Source organism: Gobius niger, assembly GCF_951799975.1.
Source record: "Gobius niger genome assembly, chromosome: 7".
Classification (NCBI taxonomy): domain Eukaryota; kingdom Metazoa; phylum Chordata; class Actinopteri; order Gobiiformes; family Gobiidae; genus Gobius; species Gobius niger.
In genome coordinates this window covers 7,228,601-7,242,039 of record NC_136858.1, presented here as the reverse complement: position 1 = coordinate 7,242,039, position 13,439 = coordinate 7,228,601, and the positions used below count along the sequence as shown (strand labels likewise).

At 41.3% G+C, this 13,439-nt stretch overlaps 1 protein-coding gene across 1 annotated transcript in view; it reads right to left on the bottom strand.

The window, feature by feature from the left end:
* The window catches only part of atrnl1a (attractin-like 1a), a gene marked incomplete at both ends in the record, with an annotated part of 698,456 nt that overhangs the window by 648,026 nt on the left and 36,991 nt on the right, over positions 1-13,439 (bottom strand). The window contains one exon of the mRNA XM_079559364.1: positions 9,513-9,759. Within this exon, the coding sequence (XP_079415490.1) occupies positions 9,513-9,759 (247 nt within the window). The remainder of the gene's footprint in view (positions 1-9,512; positions 9,760-13,439) is intronic.

Below are 13,439 nucleotides of genomic sequence, written 5' to 3'. Positions count from 1 at the left end.
CATCCCCCCACTATGATTTTCAATTGTTTATTTATTTTTTATTTCTCTCTCTTTCTCTCTCCGCTTCAAACCCCTTCCTTCTATTTTGAATCGTTACTTACCCATTGTCTTTTGTTGTTACCATTTCCTCTATTGGTATTTATATTTTATTCTGTTTATTTGTAGCAATGTTATTATACAGTGCCTCTCGAAAGTATTCATACACCTTGGACTTTTGCACATTTTGTCATGTTTACAACCCTAAACATAAAGATTTTTTTTTTTTTTTTTTTTTACTGAAAGTTCACACACAAGTAACAGACAACTGTGAAGTGAAAGCAAAATGATACATGATTCTGTTATTTTTCAAAAAATAGAAAAGTGAAAAGTGCATAAGTATTCATACAGCATTTTCTGAGTGCATTAAAGTACCTTTATAACATTCCTAATGACTCCAGAATGTTCACACCTTGGCCTAACCATTAAATAGAGGCCACCTGTGTGTAATCTACTCTCAGTATAATTTCAGCTGTTTTTTTAGGCCCTGTAGAGTACGACTTATGGTTGTCCTATGTACAGATTCCCCCAGCTCAGCGGCAGGACTTCACAGCTCCTCCAGAGTTATCTTGGGGCACTAGGTTGCATTTCTTACCAGTGTTCTCCTTGTTCAGTTTGTTAGTTTAGGTGAACGACCGTGTCTTGGTAAGTTGGCAGTGGTGCGTTACTCTTTCCATTTCCGAATGATGGATTGAACAGTTGCTCCGGGAGATGTTTAAATCTTGGGAAATCTTTGTGTAACTTAACACTGCTTTAAACTTCTCCACAGCTTTATCCCTGACCTCTCTGGTGTGCTCCTTGGCCTTCATGATGTTGTTATTCTGAGAGTAGATTACACACAGGTGGCCTCTGTTTAACCGTTAGGCCAAGGTGTGAACATTCTGCCGTCATTAGGAATGTTATAAAGGCAATTTAATGCACTCAGAAAATGCTGTATGAATACTTATGCACGCCCCACTTTTCACTTTTCTATTTTTTGAAAAATAATAGAATCATGTATCATTTTGCTTTCACTTCACAGTTGTCGGTTACTTGTGTGTGAACGTTCAGTAAAAAAATCTAATTAAAATCTTTATGTTTAGGGTAGTAAACATGACAAAATGTGCAAAAGTTCAAGGTGTATGAATACTTTCGAGAGGCACTGTACATGTTCCAGCCATGTCCTAATGTGTAGAATGAGCCCAGACCTGTTCACCACAACTGCCTCTAAAATCCTGCACTGTCAATCAAAAAGTTGTTAAATTCGGGTCCAAAGTGCCGTCATGCATGAGCTTAATATGTTCAGCTACACGTATGACCTGAGGTGGCAGTAGTGAGCATAGAATGTCCAACTTGCATCTAGTCCCTTAAACATCTTAGTTTTCATGTCAGAGTAGAAAAAATGCCAAAGCGTACCCGTACAATGGTTATTTCATGACGTTTGTCATTGGTGAGGCGGAGATATCCCGAAGTAGCAACAACATCACTTTGCAAAGCCGGCTTTCCGTCGCGCAGTCATTCACAAATATTGACATATTTTATATCCACGTGTCCTGCAGGCTCCCTGAGACCACGCTATAATCCAAATATGGTCATTTCTTTCCTGGGAGCCACCCATACGAAAGACCGGAGAAATGTTCTTGCACAAACGTTGTAAAACTTCAGGGCCGCTTTTCTCAAAATGAGGTTTTGACCATTTTTTGGTATAAAATGTTGCACTATTACATGAAAACACAGTAAAATGGCAGAAAACTTGTAATACATTTTTTCTCATATTTATGTCAGTAATCTACAGGAGAAGTTTCAAATCCCCCTAATCACCTGCAGTGGACTGTTCTCATATCAAATCCTTATAGCCATGGTTCCGGTGGATTCAGTGGTCTACATTACGTGTCATATATTCACAGCTCTCTAATTGCTGCGGCCTGTGTTTCAGAGCGGTCATTAAGTCCTCTCAGCTGCTCTTAACTCCGTCTCCTACGATCTGACGCCTGTCGAGCAACTTCTGAGGCAGACGCCGGAGGGGGAGGAGCGCCAAACAGGAGAGGTGAGAGGAGACGGGACAGGGGTGAGGAAAGGACACACTGTGAGGAGAGAGGAGAGAGGGACGTGCTGAAAGGAGGAGAAAAGGTAACGATAAGGTCTGGACAGGGAGGCGCAAAGGAGGTGGAAGATGAAAGGAAATAGGAGGCACTGGTCGAGGAGGGAGGGGAGGAAATGAGGTGGGTAGAACAAGGAGGAATAGAAAGAGCTCATAATTTGGAAAACAAGGAGGTATCGGAGAAGAGGGGAGCAGAGAATGAAGAGATTAGCAGGGATGGAGGAAAAGAATCACAGATATGAGGACAAGCAGGAGGAAAGAAAACAAGGAGGTTAGGACAGAGGGTGGGTGGCCATCGAGCTCTTCACCCTGTGTCTGTGAAGCTGATGACCACAGGCCAGAGTAGGGATGTAGACTGAACGAACTGATCCACCTGTCAATCCCACGCTTCCTTCTTCCTAGCCTGATAAACCACACCCACCTCTTTCGATTTTGGATCCATAATTTGATGCTGTTGGTCCAGGGTCAGCATTAAAGGAAGTGACTTGATATTTTTTTCACCATTTTTTGCCCAGTTTGTATTCATTTTTGTTCCCAATTTTTCCCAATTGTTTTCCATCATTCTTTAACCCCCAATTGTTTCCTTGTTTTCCCATTTTTTCAAATTATATTTTCCCTATTTCGTCCATTTTTATTTATATATATATATATATATATATATATATATATATTTTATTTTTAATTTTTAATTTTTTACTCAATTTATTCTTTTTCCTCAAGTTTCTACACGTTTTTGTTCTTATTTTATTTTTGTTTTCCCAATTTTTCCCCCTCATTTTCTAATTATATTTTCCCCATTTTCTCCTTATTTTATTACACATTTTTACTTATTTGTGTCACAATTTTCCCACATTTTTTTCCTCCAAATTATTCCCCATTTTCCACACATTTTTTTGACATTGGAGATGAACCCGATATTCTCCCTCACATTATTGTTCTGTTTTCTAGTTCTAGACAGTATTGGTATGGAAGTACCAGGATGTGCCGGAGTGTCTCCCAGAGAGCCCTCAGTTATTGCCTCGTCGGAGAAGAGACAGATGTCCTCACTGTGATAGATGACCATATCTGTGTGTGTCGCGCAAAGCTTAGGGTGTTCTTCAAAAATAGGCAGACGCCTCCCTCTAGTGGACAGACTGGGGAAACATCAAGCTGCTACACAGCTTCAAAATGAGAGCGTTGACTGTGACTGAAACAGAAGTTAAGTGTTAAAATAGAATTGGTCAGAACTTGTTATTTATTTGTTTCATTATATATGCATTAATCCAGCATCCAATGATTTGATCAAAATTTAGTAAAAAATCTTTTGACATTGCTAGAGTTCTTGATCCGTTGTATGTTTTAAATGTAGTATCTTATCAATTGCAAGTCAGAGAAATGTGTTTCATAATGAGAATGGACCAGCCCAGAAGAGCACATAAGTCCATCCTGTCCCAGCGCTCTGGATCACACGCATCTACAGGCCAGTAACACACTGCATTACATGATACAGATGTGACCCTTCATCATGCTTGGACCATGCACTGACCCCTTTCTTTTGTTTTGAAACATGCAGGCGTCATCAATAGCACAGTCTGACTTATTTAGTTTATTTCATACAGTACTTTTTACTTCTGCTTGAGTAATATTAAAACAAAGTATCTTTACGCTTGAGTAAAAAAATACTTGCCTCTATGAGTAGGGCTGATATGGTGTCGGGTTTCTGGTGTTTAGGTTCTACTGGTATTGAAAAATTAAGTGTTAAAAGCAGGTACCCGGAAAAAAAATCGTACTTAGATCCTTGTTTTGATGTTTTTTGATTACTTATATTTCCTGACAGTGAAGATGAACTCGATATTGTAAATCTGCAGATCTTCCACACACTATTGTTCTGTTTTCTGGTTCTAGTCAACAAATATTTTAGTATAGGTATCAGAAAAAGTAACATTCAGGTATCGGTATCAAAGACCAAGTATCGTTAAAGGCAATCAGTCTGTGCCTTCCCTGCTTAGCTTCCAAGGTCTGAGGCTCTGCTTATTTGCAAAGTTCAATCTAAAGCCTAATTTGTACAGGATTACAATGACCTCGGGACCTCAGGTAAAAAGTAAATATTTCTGACGTCCTCGAAGTTTGTGTCCTTGCAAATTTGCCAAGTCAGTAACTGATATTTACCTTCAGGGTAAGACATTTCTTTTCTCACTAACGCAAAGCTCATAAACAAACCTGAGAGTTAGTGCTCGCATCAAGAATGAATAACAGGCCTGCTGTCAGTCAGTGTCATCAATCAGTGTTCATCAGAAAAAAGTCCATCAAATGGACTGAATTACTGACATTGTGGATCCCATGTGAATGCACATAAAAATGACCGACATCCTGAGGACACATTTCAGTTTTACCGACGTCTCCGGGTAATTATAATCCCTTAACTATCTGTGACTGTTATCACCATGCAATGTGTATCTTCTTAAAACTGAGCAACAACTTATTTTCAATGTATTTTTTTATTATTATCTTGGGTTAACGTTTGGATCTCCGCTTTCTAAGGAACCTAAAGAAAACAAAGCCTTTACATGAACAAAGCTTGAATACAAACTAGGGAATAACTCAGAGATGACTTTTGAAAAGCTGGCTCTCTAAAGATTGAGCGTGGCCTGTGGAAATGTCAGCGACTTCCATCAATAAAAAACTATTACTCCCGATCAATACAACACCAGTCACTGCTTTTCAGAGTCCGACTCGCTCTCCAGTCACTTAGAGTCTGAGTCAAGTCCGAAAATCAGGTCTCTGAGCAAGTTAAAGCTGAGTCATCGATACCAAAAACCTGGTTTCCTGGTCCTGGTTCAAACATTTCAAAAGACGTAATAAAGTAACATGTAACTTCTCAGAACAGCATCTCCACCCAAACAAATACATGTCACAGACAATTCAGCAAAATGAGACAGGAGTGATGTGTTGACTGAGATGTGCCACCGCTCCCCATTCGAACATGTCTCGCCGGGACATTGATGCCATTCCGACTGGACGACTTTAACTCTACTGCATCATCAATGGAATTTAACAGGAACATACATTATCAAACTAACTGGGACTGGAGTCATGCCCATTCGGCATCGCACATTATCCCGAGATATGGACTTGGCCAGGGTCAGACTTCAGACTCGAGTCGCAATTTTCGGGACTTGAGACTTACTTGACCAAAGCTCCAAAAAGACTTGACTTGGGACTTGCGGTTTGTGACTTGAGACTTAACTTGAGGCCAATGACTCTCAATGACTTTCTATGACTTTATAGTTATTATTTATTTCAGTGAAACTGTTGATAGAACAGGATTCATTGCGTCGACGCTTCCTGACGGAGCGTCTAATCAATACAGCGCGAAAGGGCAGAAGGAAATGTGTGTTTCTTTGGATGCATTAAAAGTTTTCTACAGTGAGTGAAGAGGTGACGATTCATAGACATTTATTAAGGACAGGAATTGTTTGAAACAATTACTGAAGTTACGGCGCAGACAGGAGCCTCCAGAACGACTATGCGTAAGAGCTGGATTAATGACAGATATCTTAGGGGCTTTCAGTTTTTTAAGGCGTTCTCATGAAAGTTACAGCATTTAGAGGTTATTTTCCGCATCCACACAGAGCCCAGTGACAGCAGGACTGAAGGCAGTGCGGAATCTACTATGAGCAGGGGCGAATCTGAGTATACAGGGGCCTCCCCACCTTTAGCAGTGCCTTCTCAACCAGAAATGGAAAAAGGGGTGGTGGTACTGCCTCTATGCATAAACACTCTTGCCACCAAACCTATTTTATTTGATAAATACTCGAGTTTCGAGCACCACGCAATTATTTTTAGTAACCCCCGATTTTATGCATCACTATCTACACTGCGTTCCAAATTATTATGCAAATTGGATGTTTGTGTCAAAAAGGTAAAAAAAAACAATAATAATGAAACTCATGGATGGTATCGTGTCTTGGGGCTCTATGAATCACTGACATTAATCTCAGAGACCTGGGATGATTAGTTTTAAGAGAAAAACTGCTGAAAAAGGGTGTTCCACTTTATTATGCAGATCATCATTTTCAAGCAATATGGTAAAGAAAAAGGGTCTTTCTGCTGATGAAAAGCGTGAAATAGTTGAATGCCTTGTTCTAGGTATGAAAACCTTCGATATTTCATGAAAGATTAAGCATAATCATCATACTGATAAGAGATTTGTGGATGATTCAGAGCACACTCCAGTTTGTACAGATAAAGGCACAATATGGACGGTTTCTGCCAGAAAAAAACACATCAGATTAAGAGAACAGATGCTACAAAGCAGCATACAGGTATTTGAAGCTGCTGGTGCCTCTGGAGTCTCCCAAACATCAAGGTGTAGGACCCTCCAGAGGCTGCAGTTGTGCATAAACCTTCAATCCGGGCCTCCCCTAAACGGTTAATTGAAGCTGATGAACAGAAACGGCTGCAACGGGCTCAGAAATACATGAGGACTCATTTTCAAACAGTCTTGTTCACTGATGAGTGCCGTGTAGCCCTGGATGGTCAGATCAACGGAGTAGTGGATAGTTGGTGAATGGCCACACTATCCCAACAAGGCTGCGACGTCAACAAGGAGGTGGCAGAGTCATGTTTTGGACCAAAATCATAAGGGAGAGAGCTGGTTGGCCCATTTAGGCTCTTTTAGGCTCCCTGAAGGTGTGAAAATTACCTTTGAAAAATATGTGGAGTTTCTGACTGACCACTGTCTTCTATGCTACAAAATGAAGAGCCGTGCTTTCCCTAACAAAATCCTCTTCATACAGGACAACGCACCATGTCCTGCTGTAAAGAATACCTCTGCATCACTGGCTGCCATGGGCATAAAAGTAGAGAAACTCATGATGTGGACCCCCTCCTCCCCTGACTTCAACCCTATTGAGAACCTTTGGAGCCTCAACAAAAAAAAACTTCTATGAGGGTGGGAGGCAGTTTTCATTCAAACGGCAGCTCTGGGAGGCTATTCTAACATCCTGCAAAGAAATCCAAGCAGAAACTCTACAAAAACGCACAAGTTTAATGGATTTAAGAATTTTGAAGCTGCTATCAAAAAAATACTGTTATCACTAGGACATTTTTTCCACCACATTTAAATGATCCTTTACCAGTTAAAGACTTGAAAATTATGCTGACTCTCATTTGAGTTGACAGTTTAGAAAATCATAGAAAAATGTCATTCGCTTAATAATTTGGAACGCAGTGTATAGACCGCCCAAAAGATGTCCCCTCTTAATTAATGAATTCTCAGAGTTTCTATCAATTTTACATAGCTCTTTTAATATGATAATTCTAACCAGTGATTTTAAACTACACATAGACAACCTCTTAGACCCCATTTCAACCGAGTTTCTGAATGTTTTATGGACTTTACACAGCAAGTCACGCAGCCAACTCACGAGAAAGGACACAGTCTGGACCTGGTCATCACGTATGGCCTGTCCCTGGTTATAACTTATAACCAGAGCGAGTCCCTAATGTGATGAAGAGGCCAGGACAGAGCGTTGGTGAGTCAAAACACGTGTTAGCATGTGTGTTAGCTTGTGTGTTATCCATTTATGAAGCTGTGTTGCAGATGTCAACTCCTTTTAACTATATTGTGAAGTAACTTCACTTATTGCTGTGATGTTTATATTTATTTTACTGCTAATAATGCATGGGCAGATCCGCTCGGAGAGAGGGGGCGGAGTTAACTGAATCGAAGCGTTTGGTCTTCCGGGTTTGCAAAATACCCCCAGAAAATACTTATATTTCTCACAAACAGTAGTGCTCCATAGTGGTAGAGGTACAATATATCGTATAAATGCCTATACTTTACTTTGGAACGGCTAAAATAGCATGATGCAGAGCCGTTAACTCGTTTAAAACAAATCGGCCTCTCTGGAGCTGTCCACAAATGGTTTACATCCTACCTCACAGTCAGGACATTCATGGTAAGTGTGGATACCTGCTCCTCAAGTGACCATGAAATCACATGTGGCGTACCCCAGGGTTCTATGTTAGGCCCAGTGCTTTTTAACCTGTATATGCTCCCTCTTGGTGATGTCATCAGGAGACACGGGGTCAATTTTCACAGTTATGCTGATGATGCACAGTTATACATCTCCATGTCTCCTGATGATACCAGGCCAATAGATGCACTGTTTAACTGCAATTTTAGATATCAAATCCTGGATGGCAGAAAACTTTCTCCAGCTTAACGAGGACAAAACTGAAATGTTAATCATCGGCCCTGAGAGAGAGACTTTTACCCAAACTACAGTCACTGTCTATTAATCCTTCCTCACAGGTGAAGAACCTGGATGTGATCTTTGACTCTGAGCTGACTTTTATTCCACACATTAAGAATATCACAAAGAGTTTTTACCATCTAAAGAACATAGCCAGAGTCCGCCCCATTCTCTCTCGGGCCAACACGGAGATGCTAATGCATGCTTTTATCACCAGTCGTATCGACTACTGTAATGCCCTGCTTTGTGGTCTTCCCAAAAAGAGCATCTCAGGTCTACAACTTTTACAAAATTCACCAGGACCAGGAGGCGGGACCACATTACACCGGTTTTAGAATCGCTGCATTGGCTCCCCGTGTGTTTCAGGATCGATTTTAAAGTTCTTTTAATGTTTTTTAAATGTCTTAATGGTCTTGGTCCTTCTTATCTTTCAGAACTGCTTTTACCTTATGAACCTTAACGGCCCCTTCGCTCCTCCCGCAGGGGTCTCCTAGTTATTCCTAAAGTCAACAAAAAGACTATACATATATATATATTATTGTTTTTTTTATTCCATTTTGTGGTGATTTTAATATTAATTAGACTTTGACTTTAGCCTACATTTTCAAAATCGCCAAATCGTAGATTAAACACATTTTGAAAAGAATTAGGCTTAACACTGACATTTGCGACTTGAGGTGACTTGCCGGCTAAAGAAAGACTTGACTTGACTTGACAAAAGCTATGACTTCAGCTCGACTTGACTTCACTTGACCCCATGACCAATTGACTTGGACTTGCTTGACATTTGGACCTTCACAACTTGGACTTGACTCGAGACTTGCATTTACCTCTGCTAAGAACTGAATACTGTCAGCAGAGCACCCGGAACTCTTGTGGAAACCCGTCCACCTGCTCTGGTCGGGCCGGGAGGAGGCTCTTTGTCACAAACTCCCCTGCCTCGTCTCACACTCGGTCCCTCCAGACACTTTGGACGCTCGGGTGTGAAATATAATTGAACCATCAAATGTGTTGAATTTTGTTGCATTCTGAATAAAGTAACCTATTTATTGAATGACCAATTGGTGTTTTGTAAATACTCTAAGTTGTGTGTTTTTCTCTCAGTATATGTGAGGCGCTCAAATAGCTGCAGAAGCCCTCTTCCCACCCACACTCACCGATGAGGTACTCCTGCACTTCGCTGAGGTAGCTGTAGACAGGGGAGTAGCCGAAGAACACGAGCATCACGTGCTGTCCATCCTCCCGAGTGACAACATGGGCGCTGTGTCCCTCCAGGGGGCAGAGGGGCCCCGGGACTGGCCTGAGCGGAGTCCACACACGTCTGGGGATGTTGAAGCGCCACAACTCATCTGTAATGTCAGCAGCACCAACCTCCAGCTTCCCCCCAAACATGTAGATATCGTCCTGCGAGCAACACGGGAAAGACAATTCAAGAGTGCACATGACCCTGGGTGAGGCATTTTCTTTTGGCCGACTGAGCATTTGTATTTCAGAGTCGATTTTTCTGTCTGTTGATAGAGAGATCACAGCTGGAATGAACGGCAGTTGAAGGTCATCGCTTTTCTGACCACATTCTCAAAAACAAAAAGTGCACACTCAAACGGATTAAGTTCAAAAGAGTCTCAGAGTATCAATCTGAACATGTGTTGAGGCCTGTTACATGTGTTAAGTACTATGGTACATTTTTCACATAATTCTTTTAATATATTTTTGTTGCACTCTCGTTTTGTACATTTTTTCATATCCCAGCTCCTCACCTCTGGCTCTGGCTCCTCTCACATTTGTGTGCAGTTGGGTTTTTGCTTAGTTTGGAGGTGTGTCTCGACTAGGGATGCACTGATTCAACACTGGTATCGGATATGGGAGCCAATACTGGAAAAAAATACACTGTTGGGAATCGGCTACAAACATCCAATACTGAACTGACACCTGTTTTGGCTTTCACTGCTTTAAAAACACAACTTTCACCAACTAGATCCAAGTGGATATGGACAATATGGACAAGCTGCACCTCATTTTCAGAATATGGAGAATTCAATCGCTGAGTTAGTTTTAACCTCCACAAATCTATTTTTGATCGCTGCGCAAAATGCCGCAACTAGCAACAACATGCTAATGCTAGCAGTAGCATGCTAATGTTGACGTCAACTAATCAAGGCTGGGAGAGAAATTATGAGTGAGTTGATGTAACCAAATATAAGGTCCAAGTATAATAAGTAGAAATGTCCAGTGATCCTCGTGTAATGTTTTTTTTCCATTAGTTTAATATGAGATATAATGACTCATTGATCTGACTCACTTTTTCACTAATAGCAGCAACTGTTTACAAAGTCTATTGGCATCGGTTAATATTGGATATTGTTTGAAAAGAGTAAACACAGTTGTTTGACAATAAATGGCTTCACACGACCACCATAGGTGAACAAAAGTTATTGGGCCGGATCTTGTGGTTCATAGTGCAGGCTGTAGAGCAGACAAATGCGCAGACAGGTGGTGCTCCTTGTGATCTTCAGTGTCATACCTGGTGCAGAAAGTGGGCAGGACAGGGGGGGACAGACTCACATTGTGACGTTGTGGTGCCGTCCCCTCCCCATGCTTTCCCCAGACAAGGCAGTGGGTTGCGGGGTAAACATTGAAGCGCACAAAAAATAACGAAAGAAATAACGCCGTCCCTCCTCTGCGTACTGCCACTCACTCTAGATCCAAGAGGAGCGGGCAGGGAAACAAAGGCAGCAGCCTCGGCGTTGGACACCTTTTGAACGCACAAATTTACCAAATGAAAAGGATTGAATTGATCATAAACTATCATATAGGGTGCAGAGGAGTTGCAGACGTATGCAGTAGTTGCAAGCTTATTGGAACATTTGCGCTACAGTTATTACAGGATTTTTGGAGTCTTGGAAAACGCTTGATGTGTGCCCTATTGAGCTGTACACGAGGAGCAACACTGTAAAAACACTGTTGTTGTTTTGGTGTATGGGGTGTGCGCGTTGATCTGCTGTACCAAAGTACGTTCAAGCAGACTTTTCAAGGCAATTTCATTTTTGTTTTCAATTTGACAGGATACATGGATTCTGAAGGAAGAATTACAAGGCAGCGCGATGTAAAGAGGTAAAACATGTGAAGAGCAGCTGCTTGTCACAAACACACCTCAGTCGGCCTCTTTTTTTTTTTTTGAATAACGCCCTCTCTGCCACAAGAGCAAACCCAGCACCACATGCAAGATCGCGCATGTACCACATTGCGTTTTGAGTTGTGCACGGACTGCACCAGGCGGAAGATCTGGCCCATTGGATCATTTATATTCTTTGTAAAATCCACAAACCAAAACAATCCAAAAGGTTGCCAGGGTATGTACATTTATGAGCTCAACTGTATTGGGGCTCGGAGTGGTCAGGGGTTCATCTTTTTGTTTCTAAAGTAAGAACTAAAAACAAATCATCATGATATATTCAAGTGGAAGAAATAAACGAATAATACATTGAAGGTTTTAACCTTTACACTTTGTCTGTGTCTTTATAAATATGTGTGTCTTTGTTTGCTCGTAACATCCAAGCCCCCGACAAGCTGGACAGGAGCTTTGTTCTCTTGGTGACGAATGTCCCTAAATCCCTTGTGCAAACATGTATCTCTCCCCAGGCCCCTCCCCTAGGCCTCGCATTACTCAAACTTTAACTTATGTCTGCGGTTCATTACACACACAAAAGTCCCACAACTGTCTGCTTTAAAGCAGTGGTTCCCAAAAGGCGGTCACAGGACACTGAAGTGGGGGTCACAAGATGATTTAGACAGAGAGAATATTGTTAACATTTCTGACATTGAATGTGATGTATTTTTGATTGAAATCTGCAGATCTTAGTGAAATTAAGCCACATATCAAAATACAGTGTCTAAACTAACATAATGAAACTGATTTTTTATGTTTTTCACCTTAAATTTGGGAGTTTGGGAACCACTGCCCCAAAAATGAGGCTGCTGGTGAAACATTGATTTTTCCTGCAGTGGTCAATGTTGAGATTTAGTTAGTTTTTTTCCCTTAACATCTTAGTAAAGGGAGAGTTTGGTCTGTGTTTTACTCTGACATTAACGGAGTAAACATCAGACCAAACTCTCCCATAACTATTGTTTATTTCATGAGGCAGTATGGCCTAGATCAGAAACGTGCTCTCTTGCAGCCTCAGTCTCCGTGTGTTGTATCAAAGCATTCTGTGTGCGTCCAGAGCACAGAGCGGGGCGAGAGGTGAGCGGCGGACTGGCAGCCGGACTCTCACAGGACTGGAGCAGTGACAGAGTAATGAAAACTGGCTCTCCCTTTAAAGTGTCGCCTTTCACGAAACACACTACACAGCTGTCTGTCTGCGTCAGGAAGGAAAGCAACAGTGGTGAGTAGAATGTTTTTTGTTGTTGTCATTTTTCCATCACCATTGGCAATGACGTTTATACTGGGACTGGCACATCTGAATAGCTTTACATTTACAGCACAGGACGCATTTGAACTCGTCATACATCATTCTTCATGTGTTATAAATTTTAATTGGCTCAAGTACTGCATTTAAGTTCAGTTTTTGAGGATCTTTATGTTTCTCGTGTAAAATCAGCAATTTTTAGCTTATTTCTTGATCAAAACCAAAGTCTTCAAATGACAAATTCTCAGATCCAGTGCTCTCGGACCCGCTGATTTGGGCATGTGGGTTTTCCGTTGATTGGACTGGATCTCAAATGGTTGTGCTTTTGGATTGGATGTATTTACTTTACTTTATCTTTACTGAAAAGGACAATACTAAGTATAAAAATAAAACCAAGTATTTTCCTCCCCCTACATGTTCCAGCCATGTCCTAATGTGTAGAATGAGCTCAGACCTGTTCACCACAACTGCCTCTAAAATCCTCCTGGATTGTCTCTTCAAAAGGTGTTGATTCGGGTCTGAAGTGCCGTCAAGCATGAGCTTAATATAGAACCTGCAGTTACGCATAAGACCTGAGGTGGCAGTAGTGAGTATAAAATGACCAACTTGCATCTAGTCTCTTTAAGGGACAATGTACAGAGACTGTAGTGGCCAAAATGTACCACCTGGCCTATAGGT